The sequence below is a fragment of the Lepidochelys olivacea genome, assembly GCF_965140295.1.
Source record: "Lepidochelys olivacea isolate rLepOli2 genome assembly, chromosome: 5".
Classification (NCBI taxonomy): domain Eukaryota; kingdom Metazoa; phylum Chordata; order Testudines; family Cheloniidae; genus Lepidochelys; species Lepidochelys olivacea.
The window spans coordinates 2,159,170-2,185,963 of NC_140415.1; the positions used below are offsets into that span (position 1 = coordinate 2,159,170).

The window sequence follows — 26,794 nt, forward strand, 5'->3', positions numbered from 1 at the left end:
CTATTCAGCACAATTCTTTTCTCAGCCATTTAAAGAAATCATAATCTAACACATACCTAGCTAGATTACTTACTAAAAGTTCTAAGACTCCATTCCTGGTCTATCCCCGGCAGAAACCAGCATATAGACAGACACACAGACCCTTTGTTTCTCTCCCTCCTCCCAGCTTTTGAAAGTATCTTGTCTCCTCATTGGTCATTTTGGTCAGGTGCCAGCGAGGTTACCTTTAGCTTCTTAACCCTTTACAGGTGAGAGGAGCTTTCCCCTGGCCAGGAGGGATTTCAAAGGGGTTTACCCTTCCCTTTATATTTATGACAACATGTAAACTAAAAACAGAACTTTTCAAGCAAACATCCTGATTTCCTCCATAAAAGAGGGATGGACCGCCATGACAGAGACTTCTTATTTTAAAATGCGCATTATGCAGCATCAATACAGCACACCTTACGTGGATTAAAAACTGGCTACCTGACAGATCTCAAAAAGTGGTTGTCAATGGAGAATGATCATCAAATGGGGATGTTTCTAGGGGAGTCCCACAGGGTATGGTACTAGACCAGTGGTTCCCAAACTGGGGTTTGCAAAATGTTACAGGGGTTTTTTTGGGGGAAATTCCCTAATGGCGGACAGAGCTGTCCCTAGGGACCCCGGGCAGCATGGGGGCAGCAGCCCAGAGCCCCTGGACTTCCAAGAGCTAAGCAGATCAAAGCAAGCATATCTGTCACAATGAGGAGATTTAAACTTCAAGACTCCTTATAAGAAATGGAAAGGGGGGTGGACATTTTTTGCTGTTTTTAAAATTAAATAGGCGGCTAGTATTGTTTTTAAAATTATTATGAAGAACAAGTTTAAGCTTTGTTGTAATATACATTGTTTGCCTGGACTGCTCAAGACATGAATGCTTGTGTAGGAGGAACTCTGAGTTGGCTTCTTAATATCTTCATGCTGTTTCACATTTGATACTCCTTGATGAAACATAAGAGACTTGTCTTATAACATGCTTATTCAAAGTGATACAAGCTACGAAAGTGAGATCTTGGAAGAGTGTTGCCATTTTCATAATGTAATAAAAATACTGTAATGATAAATAATAATAGTGTGTAATAAGCATGTCATTAAAACAAATTTTATATTTCCGAGATCACTGCTTTTATAATTTATACTCAGGTAAAGGAAATATTCATTTTTAGGAGGGGGGTTGCGAGACTTGACATTTTATTGAAAGGGGTTCACAGGCTGTTAAAGGTTGGGAACCACTGTACTGGACCAAATGCTATTAAACATTTTCATCAATGATCTGGAAATAAATACAGAAATCACTACTGGTAACATTTCTGAATGACGAGTGGTGGAGTGGTTAGAACTGATTATACTGAGGACAGTCATACAGAGTGATTGGTATTGCTTGATAAACTGGGCCCATTCAAACAAAAGGTGTCTTAACACAACCAAATGCAAAAAGTTATACAACGAGAAATGTAGGCCACACTTACAGAATGGAGGACTGTATCCTGGAAACCAGTGACATTGAAAGGATCTAGGGGTCGTAGTGAACAAACCACTAAACATGAGCTCCCAGGGCAATGCAATAAGAGCTAACGTGATCCTTGAATGTATAACCAGGGGAATACTGAGTAGGAGGAAGGTTATCTTACCTCTGTGTACTGCATTGGTGAGACCAATACTAGAATACTGTGTACATTTCCAGAGTCCACACTTTGAAAAGGATGTTGAAAAGTTGGAGAAGGCGCAGAAAAGAGCCATAAAAATTGTTAGAGGGCTGGAGAAAATGCCTTACAGTGAGAGATTGAAGGAGCTCTACTTATTTAGCTTATCAAAAAGAAGATAGAGGTGATGATTGCTACCAGTAACTAACTGCTTGGGGAATAGAAATTTGATAACAGAGGGCTTTTCGATCTAGCAGAGAAAGGCATAACAAGATTCAATGTCTCGAAGTTGAAGCTAGACAAATTCAGACTGGAAATTAAAAATTTAACCTTAAGTTAGGTTAATTAACCATTAGAACAATTCACCAAGAGTTATGCTGGATTCTCCATCACTGGAAATCTTGAAATCAAGATTACAAGTTTTTCTAAAAAGATCTGCTCTAGTTCAAACAGGAATAAAGGGAAGTTCTCTGGCCTGTGTTATACGAGAGATCAGACTAGATGCTCACAATGGCCCCTCCTGTCTTTATAATCTCTGAATCTAAAAATAGTTAACATTTGTATATAACCTTACATCTTCAAACCACTTTGGAATCATTAATGGAACTGAACAAATTCTGTTAGGAATGTATGCTATAATCAATTCTAAAGTACAGGATAGCCTTGGAGTTAAGGCACTTCGAATCATAGAAGATTAGGGCTGGAAGAGACCTCAGGAGGTTATCTAGTCCAATCCCCTGCTCAAAGCAGGACCAACACCGACTAAATCTTCCCCGCCAGGGCTTTGTCAAGCCGGGCCTTAAAAACCTCTAAGGATGGAGATTCCACCACCTCCCTCAGTAACCCATTCCAATGCTTCACCACCCTCCTAGTGAAATAATGTTTCCTAATATCCAACCTAGACCTCCCCCACTGCAACTTGAGACCATTACTCCTTGTTCTGTCATCTGGTACCACTGAGAACAGCCTAGCTCCATCCTCTTTGGAACCCCCCTTCAGGTAACTGAAGGCTGCTATCAAATCACCCCTCACTCCTCTCTTCTGAAGACTAAATAAGCCCAGTTCCCTCAGCCTCTCCTCGTAAATCATGTGTCCCAGCCCCCTAATCATTTTCATTGCCCTCCACTAGACTCTCTCCAATTTGTCCACATCCCTTCTGTAGTGGGCGGATCAAAACTGGACACAATACTCCAGGTGTGGCCTCACCAGTGCCGAATAGAGGGGAATAATCACTTCCTTTGATCTGCTGGGTAAGCTCCTACTAATACAGCCCAATATGCCATTGGCCTTCTTGGCAACAAGGGCACCCTCCTGACTCCTATCCAGATTCTCATCCACTGTAATCCCCAGGTCCTTTTCTACGGAACTGCTGCTTAGCTAGTCGGTCCCCAGCCTGTAGCAGTGCGTGGGATTCTTCCATCCTAAGTGCAGGACTCTGCGCTTGTCTTTCTTGACCCTCATCAGACTGGCTCTGTCACACAACTCTGATATGTTCAGCAAGTTGCTGCACCTCCTTTTCTGCAGCTGGAAAATGGGGACACCACCACAAATGTCTCGGGGGCACTCAGATATGAGGGTGACTGGGGCCATATAAGCATCTAGATGGACTGGCAGAGGCTGGAAAGGAATGGCCAACTACATGAACCAATAGGGCAAAATTAGTGATATAAATCGAAATAGTTACTGAAGATTCCTGTACTTTTAGAGTATATGGTTTGCTGTAATGTCATTTTGATCAGTGGCTCTCAACCTTTTCAGACGACTGTACCCCTTTCAGGAGTCTGATTTGTCCTGCGTACCCCCAGGTTTCACCTCACTTAAAAACTACTTGCTTATAAAAATCAGACAAAAATACAAAAGTGGCACAGCACACTATTACTGACAAATGGCTCGCTCTCTCTTTTTTACCATATAATTATAAAATAAATTGATAGGAATATAAATATTATACTTACATTTCAGTTTATAGTATATAAAGCAGTATAAACAAGTCATTGTCCATATGAAATTTTAGTTTGTCCTGACTTTGCTAGTGCTTTTTATGTAGCCAATTTAAAACTAGACAAATATCTAGATGAGTTGATGTACCCCCTGGAAGACCTCTGCATACCCCCAGGGGTACGCATACCCCTGGTTGAGAAGCAGTGGTTTTGATGATTTACAGCTAACCAAATTTCACCTCTCTCACACAATCTTAACTTTGTCAGCTTGTTTGGTTGTTGAATTGAACTATAGTGCTTGCTGTCTGGCACCACGTCTCAATCCCAGGCTCATGGGACAGGCGAGTGGGAGCTGTACCCTCTGCACCAGGCTACAAGGGCTGACAAGGGAGCTGCTGCCAATACCCCGTCACCAGAGGCTATGCTTACTGACTCAGCAGGGTCAGATGACTACCAACAGACTGGTGATTGGACAACATGGTGTGTAAAGCTTCCTCTTCCAGTCCTATCCCTTGTTTGAGCAAATAGTCACTAGGCCACTTACTGCCCAGACTCTGAGACCAAGTCCCTGCCTCCTGCTCCTGCTATCTTGCTTTATTCCCGCTATCACACCTCGTCCCTGTTCCAGTGGCCCACACCTTGTTCCTGGTTCCTGCTTCTTTGCCCGGATCCCAGTTGCTGACTCCAGCTTTGACCCTTGGCATGACCTCTCACTCAGACTCTGGCTTCGATTCTTGGTGTGAGCATGACCCCAACACTACTCAAGGCTCTGACCACTGGATCAGACTATGCATCTTATAGGCCATGACAGTTTGCTCAGATCAACCTCAGTCTCCTCCAGGACTCTTCGTTGAACCCCTAGTGGGAGCACAGACACCACCAGGGCTTCTGCTCCATCGTCACTCCAGGGGCCTGTGAATCGGCAGCAGAAGATCACTGCCCTCTAGGCAGAAAACTAGAAACTGAAGGACCAAGTATGACATCTACAGATGAGAAATAGTTCGCAGCAGCAAGCTACCATACTCAGAGCAGTTGTGGGTACCCACTCAGCTTTTCGTACAACACTGGCTCAGATGACCAGCCCCAGAGTGCCTGTGTTGGAGAGATATGATGGGACCTGCAGTAAGTTTCACAGGTTCATTACCCAATGCAGACTCCTGTTTATGCTCCATCCCAAAAATATAGAATCATAGAATATCAGGGTTGGAAGGGACCCCAGAAGGTCATCTAGTCCAACCCCCTGCTCAAAGCAGGACCAATTCCCAGTTAAATCATCCCAGCCAGGGCTTTGTCAAGCCTGACCTTAAAAACCTCTAAGGAAGGAGATTCTACCACCTCCCTAGGTAACGCATTCCAGTGTTTCACCACCCTCTTAGTGAAAAAGTTTTTCCTAATATCCAATCTAAACCTTTCCCACTGCAACTTGAGACCATTATTCCTCGTTCTGTCATCTGCTACCATTGAGAACAGTCTAGAGCCATCCTCTTTGGAACCCCCTTTCAGGTAGTTGAAAGCAGCTATCAAATCCCCCCTCATTCTTCTCTTCTGCAGGCTAAACAATCCCAGCTCCCTCAGCCTCTCCTCATAACTCATGTGTTCCAGTCCCCTAATCATTTTTGTTGCCCTTCGCTGGACTCTCTCCAATTTATCCACATCCTTCTTGAAGTGTGGGGCCCAAAACTGGACACAGTACTCCAGATGAGGCCTCACCAATGTCGAATAGAGGGGAACGATCACGTCCCTCGATCTGCTCGCTATGCCCCTACTTATACATCCCAAAATGCCATTGGCCTTCTTGGCAACAAGGGCACACTGCTGACTCATATCCAGCTTCTCGTCCACTGTCACCCCTAGGTCCTTTTCCGCAGAATTGCTGCCTAGCCATTCGGTCCCTAGTCTGTAGCGGTGCATTGGATTCTTCCATCCTAAGTGCAGGACCCTGCACTTATCCTTATTGAACCTCATCAGATTTCTTTTGGCCCAATCCTCCAATTTGTCTAGGTCCTTCTGTATCCTATCCCTCCCCTCCAGCGTATCTACCACTCCTCCCAGTTTAGTATCATCCGCAAATTTGCTGAGAGTGCAATCCACACCATCCTCCAGATCATTTATGAAGATATTGAACAAAACCGGCCCCAGGACCGACCCTTGGGGTACTCCACTTGATACCGGCTGCCAACTAGATATGGAGCCATTGATCACTACCCGTTGAGCCCGACAATCTAGCCAGCTTTCTACCCACCTTGTAGTGCATTCATCCAGCCCATACTTCCTTAACTTGCTGACAAGAATACTGTGGGAGACCGTGTCAAAAGCTTTGCTAAAGTCAAGAAACAATACATCCACTGCTTTCCCTTCATCCACAGAACCAGTAATCTCATCATAAAAGGCAATTAGATTGTCAACAGATCAAGTTAAAGTAGGGGCTAATATAGAGCCTGCTTACCAGTGAGGCTCTGGCATGGGCCTCTTCCTTTTTAGAACAGAATCATTCAGTACTGACCAACTGGGATTCATTCTTACAAGCGTTTGCCAGTATTTTTCAATGACCCTCACAAAGCCCACACAGCAGAGACTGCCTTACCAAAGTTTCAAAAAAAAAAAAAAAACCCAACCTGGGGTCAGCCCCTTCCTATGTTGCCAGTACAGATGTTTGGCTGTAGATGACACCTGGAACGCCGTCATCCTCCATCCATTTCGGCATGGCCTTTGTGAAGAACTAAAAGACCAGGTGGATCCCCTCCCCCACCAGTTTAAAAGGCTTTCACAGGCCTGTGCATCCGGATAGGCACCAGACTGCATGAATGGCAACTGGAATGTAGGAGGAGCCCTCCTACCTCACGCACTTACCTAAGGCTCAGCCCTCAGGACCAAGTGAGCTTGTTCCCGCCTATCATTGGGTGAACAAGAGTTCCAAAGATGGGAAAACCTCTTCCTCTATTAGGGAGGAGCAGGGCATACAGTAGCCAAGCGTCCTGTCAAAAACCATGCTAACCTGATGACAGTGAAGAGACTAACTTCACACCGAGTCATGAACCCAAGCCTGGGTACCACCAGGGAGAAATCCTGAGATTATGCTAAACTAGGAGTTCCTCCTCCACCTCCACTTCTACAGATTTCCCTAAAATTGCAGATCCTGCAGGTTGAGCAGGACTTTCCCATACAATGACTGATTCGGGAGCAGGGGACAATTTTATGGATTTTTCCACCATCATGATCTTCCGTCTCTCACTACAACCCAAGGTTACACCGGATGTGGTAGAAACAATAGGTGGATCTCCGCTGGCATCAGGCCTTGTTACACAGGAGACTGCACTGATGGAAGTGGTGACAGGGGAGCACCACAAAGTCATACGGTTTAACCTTATTACCTCCTCACATTTCACCATGACTTTAGGGGCATGCTGGCTTACCACCACAATCACCATATTCATTACCTTCCAATCCAGCTTCTGTAGGGAGAGTTGCTTTCCTGTTCAAGAACTCAAAACCCTAGAAACCAAGACTGAGGGTACCACTCTGGCAACCCAGACATTCCCCACATAACAGCAACCATGTCAGACCTAGAAATGCCAAACCCATACAATGGACCACATCTTCCTGCAAAATACTAAGACTGCCAGGATATTGTCATAGAACAGAAAGCTGACTCACTGCTTCCACACTGTGTTTATGATTGCCCCATTGACTTTCAGCCCAGAGCTAACGTGCTATTCAGGCATGTATATTTATGTCAAAACCAGAGCTGGCAGCGTTAAGTGAGTACCTTCAGGAAAACCTAACTAAGGTTTTATTTACCTCCTCTGCAGGAGCCCTAATACTCTTTCTGGCAAAAAAGACTGCTCCTGAGAGTTTGTGTAGACTACAGGGCACTGAACATAATAACTATATGCAATCAGTACCCCTTACCGGTAAAGCCCAGAGGACCTGGACTGAGTCCGGTCAGCTCAGGTGTTCACCAAACTGGACCTCAGAGGAGCAGGATATCCTAGTTCAGTTTGTAATAGCATATTCAGAGGCTATTTAATTTAATTTTAAATTTTTATATATATATACACACACACACACACACACACATATATACACACACACACACACACACATATATATATATACACATAATTATGGTCCTGCCATAAATGCAGGGGACTGGACTAGATGACCTCGCAAGGTCCCTTCGAGTCCTATGTTCTATTCCAGTAGTCCAAAAGCAAGTCACGACCACCATGTCCACGAAGTTCTCAAACGATTGCACTAGCATGATTTATATGGAAAACTGGAAAAGTATGCATTTGACCAATCATCCTTCAAGATTTTGGAGTTCATCCTGTCAGCAGACAGACTATGGATGGACCCACAGAACGTGTCTGCAATTTGGGGTTGGGCCAAACACTGAATCATCTGAGACATCCAAAGGTTTGTGGGGTTTGCCAACTGGAGACCCACCAATGCTTTGAACACCTGAAGACAGCTTTCACATCTCCTCAGTTGCTGACTCTGACTTTGACACTTGGCATGACCATGAGTTAACCAGCAAGTTAAGGAAGTATGGGCTGGATGAATGCACTATAAGGTGGGTAGAAAGCTGGCTAGATTGTCGGGCTCAATGGGTAGTGATCAATGGCTCCATGTCTAGTTGGCAGCCGGTATCAAGTGGAGTGCCCCAAGGGTCGGTTTTGTTCAATATCTTCATAAATGATCTGGAGGATGGTGTGGATTGCACTCTCAGCAAATTTGCGGATGATACTAAACTGGGAGGAGTGGTAGATACGCTGGAGGGGAGGGATAGGATACAGAAGGACCTAGACAAATTGGAGGATTGGGCCAAAAGAAATCTGATGAGGTTCAATAAGGATAAGTGCAGGGTCCTGCACTTAGGATGGAAGAATCCAATGCACCGCTACAGACTAGGGGCCGAATGGCTAGGCAGCAGTTCTGCGGAAAAGGACCTAGGGGTGACAGTGGACAAGAAGCTGGATATGAGTCAGCAGTGTGCCCTTGTTGCCAAGAAGGCCAATGGCATTTTGGGATGTATAAGTAGAGGCATAGCGAGCAGATCGAGGGACGTGATCGTTCCCCTCTATTCGACATTGGTGAGGCCTCATCTGGAGTACTGTGTCCAGTTTTGGGCCCCACACTACAAGAAGAATGTGGATAAATTGGAGAGAGTCCAGCGAAGGGCAACAAAAATGATTAGTGGTCTAGAACACATGAGTTATGAGGAGAGGCTGAGGGAGCTGGGATTGTTTAGCCTGCAGAAGAGAAGAATGAGGGGGGATTTGATAGCTGCTTTCAACTACCTGAAAGGGGGTTCCAAAGAGGATGGCTCTAGATTGTTCTCAATGGTAGCAGATGACAGAACAAGGAGTAATGGTCTCAAGTTGCAGTGGGGAAGGTTTAGATTGGATATTAGGAAAAACTTTTTCACTAAGAGGGTGGTGAAACACTGGAATGCGTTACCTAGGGGGGTGGTAGAATCTCCTTCCTTAGAGGTTTTTAAGGTCAGGCTTGACAAAGCCCTGGCTGGGATGATTTAACTGGGAATTGGTCCTGCTTCGAGCAGGGGGTTGGACTAGATGACCTTCTGGGGTCCCTTCCAACCCTGATATTCTATGATTCTATGACCTTAACTCTACTCCTGGGTCTGACAGCCCACATTATGGGCTCTGACACTTGCACAGCGCACATGCTTTTGCTAACGTGCACATTGCAGATATAAAAGTAGGAGGATCTTACTGCTCAGCAACATATGTAATATTTGTAGGAGTTTTATTACAGCGTGATCTGTTGATGGATGGAATAGTGTCCGTGTATAAGCAGAAAGGGAATGTTTAATTTTTTGCATAAATATATTGTTTGGTTATATACTGTACTGCACATGAATAATATTTTGTGCTGAAGCTTTACCTCAATTTTTTAATATTTGGTATCAATACTTATTTTGTATTGGAAGCGTACCCATTGAGAGAATGTGCATGTCTATTTTAATACTACAGAAACAAGGTGGGTGAGGCAAAACCTTTTATTGGACCAATTTCTGTTGGTAAGAGAAGTTACGTGTAAGCTCGAAAGCATGTCTCACTCATCAACAGACGTTAAGGCAAAATAAAGCTTGAGTGGATTGTGGCACTTCCCTAGATTCTGAGGCCAAAAGGGACCACAATGATCATCTAGTCTAACCTAATGCATAACACAAGACATAGAATTCACCAAAATAATTCTTCTTATGAATTTTTAAATATGTTATTAGACCTCTCATCGTATAAGAACATAAGAACGGCCACACTGGGTCAGATCAAAGGTCCATCTAGCCCAGCATCCTGTCTTCCAACAGTGGCCAATGCCAGGTGCCCCAGAGGGAATGAAGAGAACAGGGAATTATCAAGTGACCCATCCCCTGTCGCCCATTCCCAGAACCAAAGCATTTGGTTCGGTGCTAGCTGTATTAGGCATTAACACCCTTTCAACCTGAGCCATCTTTTATTGAAGTTCTTTGTGTGGCAGAATACAGTATATAAATCACAGTTTGGATAAACATCACATTTCTGGTGTAATGAAGAAATGTTAAATGAATTATTTTGTCTGACGCAAATTTAATTGTGTAGAATAGTACAAGTCTTGTTTAATACAAAAATAATTTAAAATAAGTAATTATTTCAAAAAGTATAATTTCTACTCTTCAGGCCAGCAAATCATCTTAAGTGTGTGAACTGGTATATTTATTATACAAACTCCTTGTTAAAAAGAGAGTAGAAGGTGTTGTTTATAGTTAGAATAAATCACTATCTTCTGCTACCGCTAATTGCCAGTTCTCCACCAACCTCCTCAGCAGAGTCTTGGGCTCCTTTGGGAAGCAGGAGGTTGCTAGGCAGCACTAGGCTTCTGCAGGTGTGGCAAGGAGCTCTCTATGGCAGAGCCAACATTGCAAAACAATTACTAAAAAGTAAAGAGCTGTAAAATGAAGCCTTATTTGGTTTAACTTAATGTTTGGCTAAGAAAACCTATTTCAATGTTATGAAATCTAATTTACACACAGGGAGAACCAATATTATGCTAAGATTTCAGGACAAAGCTGCTTCTGCACATCAGTGCCTACTGTGTATTGTACACATGCAACGACAGTGAATGAAAAAACAAAGCAAAGCCATATGTTTCTATCCAAATATCACACACACAAAACTCAAGCAGCATTAATGTGTCCACGTCTTTGTCCTGAACAAACTCGAATTCATTATGAAGAAACTACAGTGGTGACATCCAATATGCAAAGCATCACGCTGACTTAACTTGTAATCAAAATCTGCCAGCTCCAGTTGCTGTGGCTAGCATACTACACAGTGAAGAAACTGCAACTCACCTCACGCTGACGAGCTACAGATTAATAGTTGTGACCATTATTGAGCTAAAGAGATTTTGCAAAGCTTTGCCGAGTCCCTCCAGTTTTATCAGCTTACTCTACTTGCCATCGTTGCTGCACTCATAGGGTAGTTTCACAACATTCTTTAGGTCCATTTTTATCAGGAGCTAGGACAAGGCATCTGAACACTGGCAGAACTCAACGTTTATTCTGAGATGCTGGTTTTCCTTTCCAATATGGCCAGCTTCCTGGCTGACTCAGAACAAGATAGTATACAAAGCCTCCTCTAAGATTTTAGGCACTTGACCACTCCAATTTGGATAGAAAGGACTATGAATACTTATGATCACCATACACGTTTGCATATAGCACTTTATAAACAAGGTGTAGCCATTCCAACGTAGTACTTGAGTCCAGGTCTCAACATGAACAGCCGCACAATACACACTATTGTTATGTCGCTTTCCTCTCAATTTAAATGGAGGCTGTGAAAACATATCAGCATCCTGCTCTTGGAAACGGTATGGTCATCTTTATGACTTAAAGCGCTACAATTTGAAGAGAATCATTAAAAACAATTTGTAGCATGCATGTCGCTTATACTTTTGCTTAAGTGAAATGAGACTCAAAATAGCGTGAAACAATTAAAATGGAAAATTAAATAGTACAAAATCCCACTTACCCTTCTTTGAACCAAGGTGGTTTTGATGGATCTCCATCATCTTGACCCTTAAATAATGAAAAAGAAACAAAGTTAGCTTCCAAAAGAAGAGAACCTGAAATAAATCAGCAGGATAAGGTTTGGGGAGAGGTGTAATGGAGCACACTTCATGCAGGTAAACGCACACAAACACTCCATTTCCAGAAACACCTCAAATGACTGCAGCAAGGCGGGACAGGTCATGGGGATACACAAACAGTTGATGGAATCTCATCAAACACCTAAAGAGGGACCAAAAGAGCCTGTTCAGTGCACTCCCCTTTCAAAAGGAGTCTCAGAAGAGCAACTCCAGCCTTCCCCACCCAGCCAAAGAATTCCTTATCGCTCTAGATCACCAGGAGTACATTTATATTTGAATATTATAAATTAAAAACAAGCTGTAAGAAATGCACAAATGAGGGACAGAATGAAGCTACAAACATAAGTGATCTTGATTTACTTAGCAGGGGAATACCTCAACCTACTGTGATTTTATTCATGCACAAATATAAAGGCCTTCCTAATCCACAAAACAAAAACTTCAGTTTGCTGTAGAACTCCACCTTTAAGTTAATGTGCAAAAGCTTTGTACTCCACAGGGTATACAGGGACACTCACTTTTTAATGAGGTGCCCAGCTGAGAACCAGGACAGCTGCAATCCCTAGGCACAATGGGGTAAACTATGGTCAGGTTTTCAGTATCACATCTGGCTTGTGTCAGTTCAAGCCACACTCTTACAGTATTCAGAGTAATACTTACAGTAGTGTAAGGAACATACATTTGTGGGCAAAATGTCGTTTGACTTTGCTTCTATAAAAATTCCTCAATGGAATGACATAAGAATTGAGAAGGGTTTAAATATTTATTATGTACCTAAAAGGACCAGTAAAATTTGCTGTGCAGAGAGAAATTGTTTACTGTAACTATATCTGGAGAAAAAAGGTACCTTTATTGTCTGTTGCTAACCAACTCTTGGGGCTCATGCTAAGGTTGCCATGTGTCCAGTTTTTGACTGGACTACCCAGTCGAAAAGGGACCCTGATGTAGTAGTAACATAAGCCTGAAACATAAGCCCTTGTATCAGAGGCTGGTATGAGGCCTGAGATAAAGTAGTGGTCAAAGCTTTGCTGATATAAGGCAAAGTCAGGCTGTGAGCAAGAGGAAGGCCCTACTCACAGATTTTGGCAAGAACAGGGCTGATATTGCGAAAATGCACATTCCTAAGAGGTGCTAGCAGAGAGCACACATGCAAACACATTGCAGAAGGGTGGTACCAGAACACCCCAATACAGCACGTTCTCCAAAGATAATAGGAACACGCTGACCCCTCCTAAAGATAAGGTCTGGATGACAGTGTGATGGGTGGAAACTGGCTATGTCAGAGGGGGTCAACTAACTACCTCAGAGGGGTAATATGTAACTTGTTTGTAACTGATGTATAAAATGGAGTCTCAGAGGGAGAGTCAACCTAGGGGGGAATGGAAAGTCCTGCTATTCACTGAGCTGCGTCCATTGTCACGGGCACACGTCTTAGTATCCTTGTAGAGTCTGCCAGCTGCTATTACCATGCCTTGTCGACAATAAACCTGGCTGGGCGCCTTCGTATCTTAACGGATCCTGTGGTCATTGGGCAGTTCGACTTGAGGTCTGCTCTGCCAACTATCTGTACAGAGCTGGGACGGCACACAGAGAACACACACATGCAGGCAAACATCTAAACGCTTGGCAGCTCCAGTCAGCACGGCTAACAGGGCTGCTAAAAGTCTGGTCTGCAGCACAGTGGGGGTAAGGCAAGCTCCCTGCCTGCCCTAGCTCCACTCGGCTCCTGGAAGCAGCCGACATGTCCCTCCAGGTCCTAAGTGCAGGAACCATGGCCAATGGGAGCTGCAGGGACGGCACCTGCGGGCACAGGCAGCACGCGGGTGCGAGCAGCACGCAGCGCTCCCTGCCCCCTGGGCGTAGGAGCCGGATATGCCAGCTGCTTCCGGGAGCCGCCTGATACAAGCACCGCCGGGCCAGAGCTTGCGCCCCAAACTCCCTCCCACACCCCAACCACCTGCCCCAGGTCGGAACCCCCTCCTGCACCCTAACTCCCACCCCAGCCCTGAGCCCCCTTCCTGCACCCTAAATCCCTCATCCCTGGCCCCACTGCAGAGCCCACATCCCAGCCAGAACCCTCATCCCCTCTCACCCCCCAACTCCCTGCCCTAGCCCAGAGCCCCCTAAACCCCTCATTTCTGGCTCCACCCCAGAGCCCACACCCCCAGTGGGATCCCTCACCCCCCCCTGCACCCTAACCTCTTGCCCCAGACCCGTGAAAATGTGTGAGGTTGGGGGAAAGTGAGCGATGGAGTGAGGGGGTGGGGCCTCTAACAAGGGGCAGGGCAGAAGTGGGGCAAGGGTGTCCAGTTTTGTGCGATTAGAAAGTTGGTAACCCTAGCTCATGCCCTTCCAGAACTTCATCTTCAAAGCTGAATAACTACTTTCTAATGGTAAGATTGGGGTATGTGGAAGAGATCATAACATTTAAGAGTGATTATTTTAGGTCAGTATGAATCTTAATTTGCTGACAGTATATAAATCACGTGTACAGAAAAGAAAAACATAAGTGTAAATCATTATCTGTGGAGATTGCAAAGATGGTTAGTATAACAGGCACCCTTTCTCTAAAAGTGGGTGTCCTCTCCAGAATCCACATCAATGTAAAGGGACATCTGTCAGCAAGTACATTCCAGTCAAATAATGGATAGAAAACAGAGGACAGCATCAGAAAGGAATATTCTTCTGTTTCTTTCCTGTGGGCATAACATAGAAATTATGGACAGAATCACATACTTATGAAGAACCCTCCATGGAAAACCTGAAGGTACTGAGAAAACATAGCGAGTTTCCACTCAGTTTGAATCATCAACCTCTCAGGGCGAGAAGTCCAATTTCCTTACTGTTATTTATTATTTCTATAGCTCCATTGGCGTGCATGACACTGTCTAGACAGAAAACAAGACTCCTATCCTGAAAAGCGTACAGTCTAACTTGGATTAAACAGATGAAGACAGGATGGAGGCAAATGTTGCAACAAAGTCAGACAGTTCAAACTAAGTTTGGCACATGCCTTGCTCATTCCATTGATTTAAATATATATATATAAGTTTTAATGTATCCCAACTTTGACGATACATGATTGTGAAGGCTTGCAGAACAAGCAAGAAGCAGGAGCTTTCAGCCCTACTGAAATCTGAAGATCAGTGGAGTTTCCTCACAGATCTTGGGGCATTTGCAGAGAGAAGGAGCATTCCTCTGAGGGGGCTATACCTCTTCACAACTTCCTGGGTGCCCCCGTTGAAGCCATGCCATCCATACCCTCTCACCTAAGCCATACCTCTACAGTCCCACTGAGGTGATCTGACAATGCAGAGTGAGGACACAAGGGGACCATAAAAATCTAGAGAACAGTATAAACAGGTATTTCCTTTCAAAGCGGAAAAACAGAGTACAGGAATAATTCCCACACTTTTCCTATAAACTTCAGGAGAAGATGCAATGAAGCATATAGTTAAATCAATAGGATTGTCAAGCCCGCTGAAGATATGAATTTAATGTTCTGGTAGCAGTAACACAGGAGTGAAAAAGCAATTTTTCCGCTGGAATCAAGGACCAAATGTGTTAAGTGCAAATTAACAGTGGTTTATTGCTGAAAATAACTTCTCAGACACAGAGAGTGGTAGAAAAAGTGTTTGACTAGCTCATCAGAGGTGTACTAAATATAATTAGCCAGTTTTCAAGAGATTAAAACACCAGCATAGATAGTGTCCAGAATATTTAATATTTCTAAAATCTGCCTGACAATAAGGGATTGGAAGCTGCATTTCCTGCAGCTAGGATTAGTTGAAGTTAGACTTCAACTCAGGAGGTGCTATCACAGCAGAGAGAGAACGTAACATATCATAATATACCCTACAGCACCTAGTGACATTTTGCAGAGAGTTACATTCGCCTGTCGAGGGCAGAGATGTCAGATTGCAGTGCTGTTAGAGTGGAATTACCACAACTGATGAGCGCTGTCCCTTGAGCCTGGCAGTTTGTTGTCAGAAGGTAGCACTGCACCTTTCCCATGAAAGGGAAAGGGTTCAGCAGCCGGCCACGGGCCTGGGCCAGGCTGCTAGTTACAAGACAGTTCGAGTCAGTACAAAACACTTAGCCCTGGTCTACACTGGGAGGGGGTGTCGATCCAAGTTATGCAACTTCAGCTATGTGAATAACGTAGCTGAAGTCGAGGTACTTAGGTCGACTTACCGTGGTGTCTCCACCGCAGTGAGTTGACTGCTGCTACTCCCCCATTGACTCTGCCTGTGCCTCTCGCAGTGCTGAAGTACAGGAAAGCGCTCTGGGATTAATTTATCGCATCTAGATTAGATGCGATAAATCGATCCCCGCTGGATCGATCGTTGCCCGCGGATCCGGCAGGTAGTGAAGACATACCCTTAGGGTTTGGCGGACAGCAGTTGTTAGCTCACAGAACAGACTGCAGCTAAGGCAGCCAGACCTATCTCAAAGCCAGGAAGTCCAATACTCAACAGGGTGGGACCAGGAGACAAACTAAGTGACAAAGGAGAAGGCGGTTCCAAAGGATGGCTGGTATTTTAGCCATTGTTTCTCATGAACCAAGCAGGAAAGGAAAGAAAACGTGTACAATTTAACACCCAGAGTATCCACAACCAAAGCGTTCATACAAAACCATTCAGGAATTATTTCTAGTAAAAAAAATTCAGCATTTCTGCCATCCTTACTTTCCTTGAGTTGTCCCTCACTCCTCAAGAAGCAACTTGGACTACTGAAAGCTAGGAACCACTCAACACTGAAAGGGGTGCAAAATCCAGCCCGACTATTCATTTAAATCTGGACATTATCTTTTACTATTCATTTTGGTAAAGTGTATAAATGTATGATAATGTATTTCAATAATGGAGTATTAAACAGTTACTCAAGTACATAAAACTTGAATCATTACATCCCTGTTCATTTGGTTCTATACTTCTCATACTGACAGCCAATAATTTTACAAACCTGGGACCTGGTCCACCAAATACTTACCAGGTATAAGAGTAGCAGCCGTATTAGTCGGTATTCACAAAAAGAAAAGGAGTACTTGTGGCACCTCAGAGACTAACCAATTTATTTGAGCATAAGCTTTCGTGAGCTACAGCTCACTTCATCGGATGCTGTAGCTCACAAAAGCTTATGCTCAAATAAATTGATTAGTCTTTAAGGTGCCACAAGTCCTCCTTTTCTTTTTGCGAATACAGACTAACACGGCTGTTACTCTGAAAACTGTAACAAGAGTGATCAGGTAAGGTGAGCTATTACCAGCAGGAGAGCTGGGGGGGGGGGAGGGGAGGGAGGGGAGGGAGCCTTTTGTAGTGATAATCAAGGGGGGCCATTTCCAGCAGTTGACAAGAACGTCTGAGGAACAGTGGGGGTGGAGGGGGGGAATAAACATGGGGAAATAGTTTTACTTTGTGTAATGACCCATCCACTCCCAGTCTCTATTCAAGCCTAAATTAATTGTATCCAGTTTGCAAATTAATTCCAATTCAGCAGTCTCTCCTTGGAGTCTGTGTTTGAAGTTTTTTGGTTGAAGAATTGCAACTTTTAGGTCTGTAATCGAGTGACCAAAGAGATTGAAGTGTTCTCCGACTGGATTTTGAATGTTATAATTCTTGACATCTGATTTGTGTCCATTTATTGTTTTACGTAGAGACTGTCCAGTTTGGCCAATGTGCATGGCAGAGGGGCATTGCTGGCACATGATGGCATATATCACATTGGTAGATGTGCAGGTGAACAAGCCTCTGATAGTGTGGCTGATGTGATTAGGCATTCTTACAACTACAATACCTACCTGCTGAAGTGAAGAAACAGATTGACAGAGCCAGAAAAGTACCCAGAAATCACCTACTACAGGACAGGCCCAACAAAGAAAACAATAGAATGCCACTAGCCGTCACCTTCAGCCCCCAACTAAAACCTCTCCAACACATCATTGAGGATCTACAACCTATCCTGAAGGACGACCCATCTCACTCACAGATCTTGGGAGGCAGGCCAGTCCTTCCTTACAGACAGCCCCCCAACCTGAAGCAAATACTCACCAGCAACTGCACACCACGCAACAGAACCTCTAGCCCAGGAACCTATCCTTGCAACAAAGCCCGTTGCCAACTGTGCCTACATATCTATTCAGGGGACACCATCATAGGGCCTAATCACATCAGCCACACTATCAGAGGCTCATTCACCTGCACATCTACCAATGTGATATATGCCATCATGTGCCAGCAATGCCCCTCTGCCATGCACATTGGCCAAACTGGACAGTCTCTACGTAAAACAATAAATGGACACAAATCAGATGTCAAGAACTATAATATTCAAAAACCAGTCGGAGAACACTTCAATCTCTTTGGTCACTCGATTACAGACCTAAAAGTTGCAATTCTTCAACCAAAAAACTTCAAACACAGACTCCAAGGAGAGACTGCTGAATTGGAATTAATTTGCAAACTGGATACAATTAATTTAGGCTTGAATAGAGACTGGGAGTGGATGGGTCATTACACAAAGTAAAACTATTTCCCCATGTTTATTCCCCCCCTCCACCCCCACTGTTCCTCAGACGTTCTTGTCAACTGCTGGAAATGGCCCACTTTGATTATCACTACAAAAGGCTTTTTCCCGCCCCGCTCGCCTGCTGGTAATAGCTCACCTTACCTGATCACTCTCATTACAGTGGGCATGGTAACACCCATTGTTTCATTTTCTCTATGTATATAAATTTCCCCACTGTATTTTCCACTGAATGCATCTGATGAAGTGAGCTATAGCTCACGAGAGCTTATGCTCAAATAAATTGGTTAGTCTCTAAGGTGCCACAAGTTATCCTTTTCTTTTTTACCAGGTATAGTGCTTACTACCACACATAAAACCATGGGACCACTTACAGTAGTGAACACTACACCCAGTAGCATTTACTTAAGCTGTAACTCACAATTCTCCTACCAACCAATAACCTTGATTTTTAAAACCCATTTAATCTTCTATTCCTCGTAAACATTGCATCAATCAAGTTATCAGCATAAGTGAAAAACATATTGATATGTAAAACCACCATACATAAATGGTTGAAGAAGCACCACGGTTAAAATTATTTTTTTAAATGTGTCCTTACCTGTGTATAAGTACGTTAAATTATTAACATTGAAAAAAAATGCCAATGTCTAAATTTGTTTTTGTAAGGATCAGGAGGACGAAGACGCTAAGATAGGAGTGACTGTGTCAGTACCCCTACCGAACCTCCGAGTGTGTTTTCAGAGGCATTGGTGAGCTCAGACTGAGCAAAGTGGTCACAGTTATTAAACACTGGACCAAGATTCCAACTAACCTGACTTGATCACTCACGCATTTTTACACATGATGTTCAAAGTTACAGAAAAGCAAAAGGTGACTATTTCATCCGCGCCCCCTGTATCTGCAAAGAAGCTTCACCATAATGTAACAATGGCATTAGCTTAAGCAACTGACTGAAAGGTTGCCATCCCAGGGGCAGCTGGAGGATAACCAAATTCAGGCAATTACAATTCTCTATGTGGCAGACTCAGCAGCCTGGCAGGTATCTGATGCTTTTACATGAAAGGAGGAAGATGACAGAGGATTTACCTCAGAGAAAATGTTACATACGAGACATTTCGTTTTTTATTTGTCATGTGCACTAATATGAAGCAGTTGATACACACGTGACTAAGCTAAAGCTTAAAGCTCAAACTTCTGAATTCAGGGAACTATGACACCTCGGGAGATTTGTTCCACATACAAGCCAAATGACCATGTGAGGTTCAAACTGCTGCAGGAAGCTGGTTTTGCTCAAGACACAGAAACTAATGAAAAGCAATTCATGCAACGAGTACCTAGCCCACATGGCACTGACTCAAAAAAACCCAAAGTGAGACATGAAGGAAACCAAAATGGCAACTGAAACAGGAATGAAAGGTTTTTAAGACAGGCAGAATTTCCTCTGCACTCGAAGTTAAGAATACACGCTAAGAAATTGCATAGCACTCCATGAAAAACTCCATAAATGCACTGGGGGTAGGGAGAGGAGAGAGGGGAACAAACATTTTTCAAAGATTTATCACACAGTTAAACCCAGTACCGTCTGTGTACTTGAATGGCAGCAAGCAGTGATGCAAATCTCAGCATAGGTCCTGTGACTGGAGAGCAAACTGTTTCAGATTAGCAAATACATCTAAGTACAGATGGCACAGTTGTATCCTTTACACTGTATATTGGAACACAAGACACTGTAATTCCAAGGAAAATATACAGCACAGTAGCCAAGGAATCGGTATAGGAATCTACAGCAAACCTGTATTCCAGTTCATGTAATATTGCTTGAGCCCAGTGTTATTACAACCCATAAATGGTAGTTTCAGCTTTTAAATGCAATAATTATACAGAAAACATTGAGAGATTAATGAAGTGATGCTAGTGATGAAGAGTGTGGACTGGAACCATTCACTTTGTCAAGAGGTGCAGGAAGTAAATGGGGTACTAGAAAACACTAGATAAAACACTTACATTGAACCCACTTACCCTTTGCTAATGTTGCACATGTATATACGCACACAGATCACAGAGTATCATTCAGGAATCTCTCAATCTATAAAGTATGAATATTTTTTCCTTAGGAGGTAACCCGCACTGAACAGACTCTTCTTTGCTCATACACGTTATTAGCGATTCCTCTGAAAACCAAAACATGCTAAACTCCGGAAGAATCTGAAAGCCTCAGCTGAAGCAACTGGTTACAATTAGACAGGGCATGCACACACATTGGAGCTTCAGAAAAAGAGGAGACACACTGGTTAGAATATACAGTATGTATAACCTGAAGTTCTCCTCTACTTCCTTCTGCAAAAAAAAGGGGGGAAGGAGAAGAACAGAGTTAGAGTAGATTTCTGCCAGGGACTTTGCGACAGAACTTTGAAAAGTGGAATAAACCTTTGCTGAGAGTCCAAGAGCTGTTAGTGTGGTGGGAAGCTTTTCACATGCTTGTCTGGAACATTTACATACTAAGGTCTATTTAGCTAAAACATGGATAATTTTTAGTTAGAGCTTTAACATCAGGGTTCATGTTCTTATGCATATTAAATTGTTTTTAAACAAACAAAAAGGCTTCAGTTCCCTTTTCATTAAAAAAAGACAAACTTTTTCATAATCCGATTTTCTTCTCAGAATTTTGTATCACACACTTTACATGCTTGCCTGGCGGATAAGGCCAAAGAGGCAAGACCCTCTTAAACAGTCCCAGGGCGATTAGTCTGGACTTGACATACTCCTAGGATAAGTCGATCTTCTGTTATTAATTGTATTTAGATCAAATGCCTAAGCAACAGCAGGCTGAAGAAAATCAAGAGGGGTAAAATGGTCCCATTTATTAAAACTGCAGTGAACATTTTTCAAACTTGCATTTTTCACCTACTGTTTCCCCCTGACGTAAGGTTACTGAATTTTGCCTGCAAGTGCACCAGCACAGCTTCCCCAGGTAGTGTTGACCTTGCTGGAGAGGCCCTTTTATCTTTTCCATAAAGGCCATTTTCAGTTAGGTGGCACCATCAGCTATTAGCATATTGCCAAAGGTTGGCTCTCGTGAATGAGCCACTGCAGAGTCATTACGCTATGAAACATATGCAAATACACCTGTATGTGTGAACATGGGGGAGTGAGAGAGTGCGTCCATCAGTCCTCTGGGTTATTTACCAACGTTCCTTCATATCCCTACCTTTCTTTCTACTCTTTCCCCCAATCTTCTCCTAGCTGCACTTCTCCATCCCTCTTTCATCCTCTCCCTCTCACCTGAAAATAACACTAACTCATATGGCCAGTGCCTCCTACCTCATACAGCTAACAGCAACAGAGCTCCCATCCCTACCTACACACCCAGCATGAGACTTGCAACAATGATTCAGAGTTCTGCAGGGTAAGCACCATCTCATTGCTCAATACATTCTGGGGTGCTTTCAAGCCCAGGAAGCATTACAAACTCAGAATCTCTGAGAACCCGTACACCTGGTGTGCTTACAGAGAGAGCGTGCAACCACAAGGAGTGGCAGTGCAATGAAGCCAGTAAAGATCCCTTCCAGCAAAGATGGGATGGAAGCTTTAGGATGTTTGGGTACAGTGTTCCTCTCCCCATGCCACAGCAGGCTAGAGCTCTATCCTAGAGGACAAATATCTCTTTCAAAATGGGGTCCAGAATAGCAGGCAGTTACCACTTTCTCAGTCTTTTCAAAGATGCTGCCATTTTCCTGCATAACTTGTATTACTTTACTACCAGACAGCGAGCAGGAATTTCACACGTACACAGATAACTTGCACCATTTATCACAGAAAGAAGGTGCATTTCTTATTTCTCTCCCCTCACTTCCCAGCTTCTTCATCCTAATGATAGAACGCATTCTACGTCAGAGGGTTTAGGTAGAGCCTAAAGATGGTTAATGGGGTCTGCAACAGCCTAGTGCTGGCCTTTTCAAGGCAGGCTACAAGATTCATCTGCTTTCCCTGGCTTTTCTAGGACTGGTTTCAGAGTAACAGCCGTGTTAATAAATTGGTTAGTCTCTAAGGTGCCACAAGTACTCCTTTTCTTTTTTCTAGGACCGTGGCTAGGCACTTTATAAACGAGGGAAAATAAATACTGAAATCAGGAAACATCCTTCCTCCTCTCCTAATTTTTCTGTTAATCAGAAAATGGCAACAACTGTGTAATGAGATATTCTTGGTCACAGAAAAGCTGAAGCTTCAAGAGGAATTTCTTAGAGAGTATACTCCTTTAGGTGACTGTGTATTTATACATTTGATTTAAAAGACCAAAGTCTTCCTTTCTTCCTACCCTTTCTTTTTGTCTGTCAGCAGAAAATAGCAGTCTCCATTGTGTAAATTTTACTTTGTGACTTTTTCTAAGCAAAGACCATTTCTGTTTTTAATAAAATTTTTATTTTATGAAAAAAAATCTGAGGGTTTCCTACAGCGAAACTAGGCTCCCAAAAATAAAATAAAGCAGTACTGTACTTTAAAAGACCATTCCAACATTAGTGAAGTTTTGCAAGAGTCACGCAAACTTTTAGAGATTATTTGCACTTCTAGTTCACAGTGATTTGTAGGTATACAAAGAGCCATTTCACAAACCTTACAGTGTAACAGTTCTTTGTCTGTATGAAGGAACCAAATGACTTTAGAGAAAACAAGCACTAAGTCAAGTCCTCATAGCAACTAGGGGCAATCAGTTGAATAGCTAAAACAATTTGTAAAATTGCTCTATATAGGGTGTAAATTACATATGTGTGATCACTAAGAGTATTAAAATAGACAAGCTACTTTTAACTCAATCACTGAAAGTAAAGTCATTTTATGCAAATGACCAGCAAGAATGCAGCTAAAACTTATGCTTTTAGCAGAGTTTCTGGATCAGGATATGTATGGCTACAAAATCAAAATATTGCAACAGAAAAATTTAATGCACAGACTTCTATACAGTTTTCAATTCAAATAAAATGTTAATTTAGTTTTAGGCTATGTTTGAGCAACTACCCTTGATGGACTAGCTAAAAAAAATCTGTGTGTGTAACATCATTAGAGTCTTCACAAGCATAATATTCAATGGCGTTTTTATCTTAATGTTGACTTTATGGAAACCAAGATGGACACCAGTATGATCATATGAATTTATCCAGCTCCTTGAATCTGCATCACAAAACACTGACACAGTATCTGAGATCTTCACAGGCAATGCACTGTAATACACTGCAACAGTACAATATTATTACCCCAGTTTTCAGGAATGATCCTGGTTGCCATAAGCTGGTGGCACAAAGTATATTGTATTGCTAAAATGTCATGAAAGTTTAAAGACATTGGGCCATTCCGAAATATCACACCTGATCCGCTAGTAATCTGACAAAACTGGGATAACCAATTCTAACAGCTGGACTAATTTGTTGCTTTTACTGGGCCACAAAGAGGATAACTATATATTTTATACACATAGAACTATTAAAAAAATTTTATTACAGGTTGCAAAATCAAGCACTCAAAGGTTAGTAAATTCTAGAATTCAGCTCTTTAGTGCACATGCATTATGATACAGCCTCTAATTACATGATCTCAAATTATTTTTTCTACAGGAACAGTGCCTCGTTGAGTACACAGAATGGACCAGGTTCTGGACATGAATACAAGGTATGCAGTGAAGGGAAGCTGTTGCCTGTAGGACCCCTGCCTCATTTGCCATAGAAGATGGAATGTGTGTAATGAATAAGACAGGGGATGGAAGGAGGGGAAAGGATGGTTTCCCAGTTAAGATAACTAAAGGCTGCCTTGGAATACTGGATTCTATCCCTGTCTCTGTCACGGAGTTCCTCGTAGACTTGGGCAAATGACCCTTTTTCTTTTTGGTTTGGTGGACAAACAGAATTTTTTTTTAATTTAAATTAGTTTGGGGCCTACCCAAAATAAAATGTTTTTTTTTTCTTCAGTGAACCAAAAAAAGTTGTTAAAAAAATTGTAGGGATGTCAATTAATCAGTTAACTCACGTGATTAACTCAAAAAAATTAACCACAATTAAGAAAATTAATCACAATTAATCACAGTTTCAATTGCACTGTTAAACAATAGAATGTATAAGTAGGGGCATAGCGAGCAGATCGAGGGACGTGATCGTTCCCCTCTATTCGACATTGGTGAGGCCTCATCTGGAGTACTGTGTCCAGTTTTGGGCCCCACACTTCAAGAAGGATGTGGATAAATTGGAGAGAGTCCAGCGAAGGGCAACAAAAATGATTAGGGGACTGGAACACATGAGTTATGAGGAGAGGCTGAGGGAGCTGGGATTGTTTAGCCTGCAGAAGAGAAGAATGAGGGGGGATTTGATAGCTGCTTTCAACTACCTGAAAGGGGGTTCCAAAGAGGATGGCTCTAGACTGTTCTCAATGGTAGCAGATGACAGAACGAGGAGTAATGGTCTCAAGTTGCAGTGGGAAAGGTTTAGATTGGATATTAGGAAAAACTTTTTCACTAAGAGGGTGGTGAAACACTGGAATGCGTTACCTAGGGAGGTGGTAGAATCTCCTTCCTTAGAGGTTTTTAAGGTCAGGCTTGACAAAGCCCTGGCTGGGATGATTTAACTGGGAATTGGTCCTGCTTTGAGCAGGGGGTTGGACTAGATGACCTTCTGGGGTCCCTTCCAACCCTGATATTCTATGATTCTATGAATACCAATTGAAATATATTAAATATTTTGGATGTTCTTCTACATTTTCAAATATAGTGATTTCAATGACAACACAGAATATAAAGTGAACAGTGCTCACTTAATGTCATTTTTTATTACAAATATTTGCACTATAGAAATGATAAAGAAATAGTATTTTTCAATTCACCTCATACAAGTACGGTACCATCTCTTTAGTGTGGAAGTGCAACTTAGATTTTTTTTTTTTTGGTTACATAACTGCACTCAAAAACAAAACAATGTAAAACTGAGTCTACAAGTCCACTCAGTCCTATTGCTTGTTCAGCCAATCACTGTTCTGTGACTTTCCAGGACCTCCGTGACTTCTGCAGTGGCGACCCAAGGGCCGCCTGAGCAGCTCGGGCAGCCCTTGGGCCAACTGCAATGGCCACTGCTGGGGCAGTTTCAGGCCCCCCAGCAGCAGCAGCAGTTTGGGTGTGGGAGGGGGCTCAGCGCTGGGGGTTGAGGTGAAGGATGGGGTAAGTGCTCTAGGCGGCGCTTACCTTAGGGGACTCCTCAAAAGTGTCAACATGTCCCTCCCTCAGCTCCTAGCACCGCGTGCTGCCTCCGCCCGCAGGCACTGCCCCTGCAGCTCCCATTGGCCACAGTTCCTGGCCAGTGGGAGCTGCGGAGCCGGTGCTTGGGCTGGAAAGCACATGAAGCTAGGAGCTGAGGGAGGGACATGTCACCGCTTCTGCAAAGCTGCAAGGAGCTGGGTAGGGAATCTGCCAGCCCCACCAGCCCCCCTCCCCTCAGCACAAGTGGGGGGTCCCGAGCCATGTGCTGCTACCCGCCCCCCCAGACCAAAAAGAGTCCAGCGGAGGGCAACAAAAATGATTAGGGGACTGGAACACATGACTTATGAGGAGAGGCTGAGGGAACTGGGGATGTTTAGTCTACGGAAGAAAAGAATGAGAGGGGATTTGATAGCTGTTTTCAACTACCTGAAAGGGGGTTCCAAAGAGGATGGCTCTAGACTGTTCTCAGTGGTAGCAGATGACAGAACAAGGAGTAATGGTCTCAAATTGCAGTGGGGGAGGTTAAGGTTGGATATTAGGAAAAGCGTTTTCACTAGGAGGGTGGTGAAGCACTGGAATGGGTTACCTAGGGAGGTGGTGGAATCTCCTTCCTTAGAAGTTTTTAAGGTCAGGCTTGACAAAGCCCTGGCTGGGATGACTTAGTTGGGGATTGGTCTTTCTTTGAGCAGTGGGTTGGACTAGATGACCTCCTGAGGTCCCTTCCAACCCTGATATTCTGTGATTCTATGAACTTGTGCACTGAATGAGGCAGGTATCTGGTGAGGGGAAAAAACCAGTATGTGATCATGGAATTAAGACTGTATCGGGCAGATAAGTGATATATTCAAGCTAGGTTATAGTATTATTATTATTATTATTATTATGTGGACCAGCATTAGAGAGAGAGGAGACACTGCCAGGGGATTTCACAGATATTTGCTGACAGCAGAGGAATGGCAAAACTCAGGAATTTGGGGGTCCATTCTAGGCTCTGGAGAAGAGTGTGAACTGATAGGTACAGACTCTTCTACCCATTCCCCCAAATATGGCATCTTCTGCTCACCTCCTCCAACTTGTCCCTGTACTAATCCTGTCTCTTTCCCACCCCTAGCTTCTTATGCCAGTCCCACTCTCCTTGCACAGTCATTCTGTTCTCCCCTGCACCCCATCTCCTCGTCAGCTCTATCTCCCCTGACCTCCCTCCCCTACCCCACTGGTTCTGACTCCAATCTCCTTGCCCAGCCAGCCCCAGTTTACATACATGCGCTCCT

At 43.4% G+C, this 26,794-nt stretch overlaps 1 protein-coding gene across 6 annotated transcripts in view; it reads right to left on the bottom strand.

Annotated features, from left to right (window-relative positions):
- Positions 1-26,794, bottom strand: part of UNC13B (unc-13 homolog B) — a gene marked incomplete at its 5' end in the record, with an annotated part of 380,494 nt that overhangs the window by 150,539 nt on the left and 203,161 nt on the right. For 5 of the 6 annotated variants that reach the window (XM_084628800.1, XM_084628798.1, XM_084628797.1 and 2 more), the window contains one exon: positions 11,647-11,693. In XM_084628800.1, coding sequence (XP_084484926.1) covers positions 11,647-11,693 — 47 coding nt within the window. Of the gene's footprint in view, positions 1-11,646; positions 11,694-20,606; positions 20,630-26,794 lie in introns of all 6 variants that reach the window. The other variant, XM_084628795.1, reaches the window with a different exon arrangement.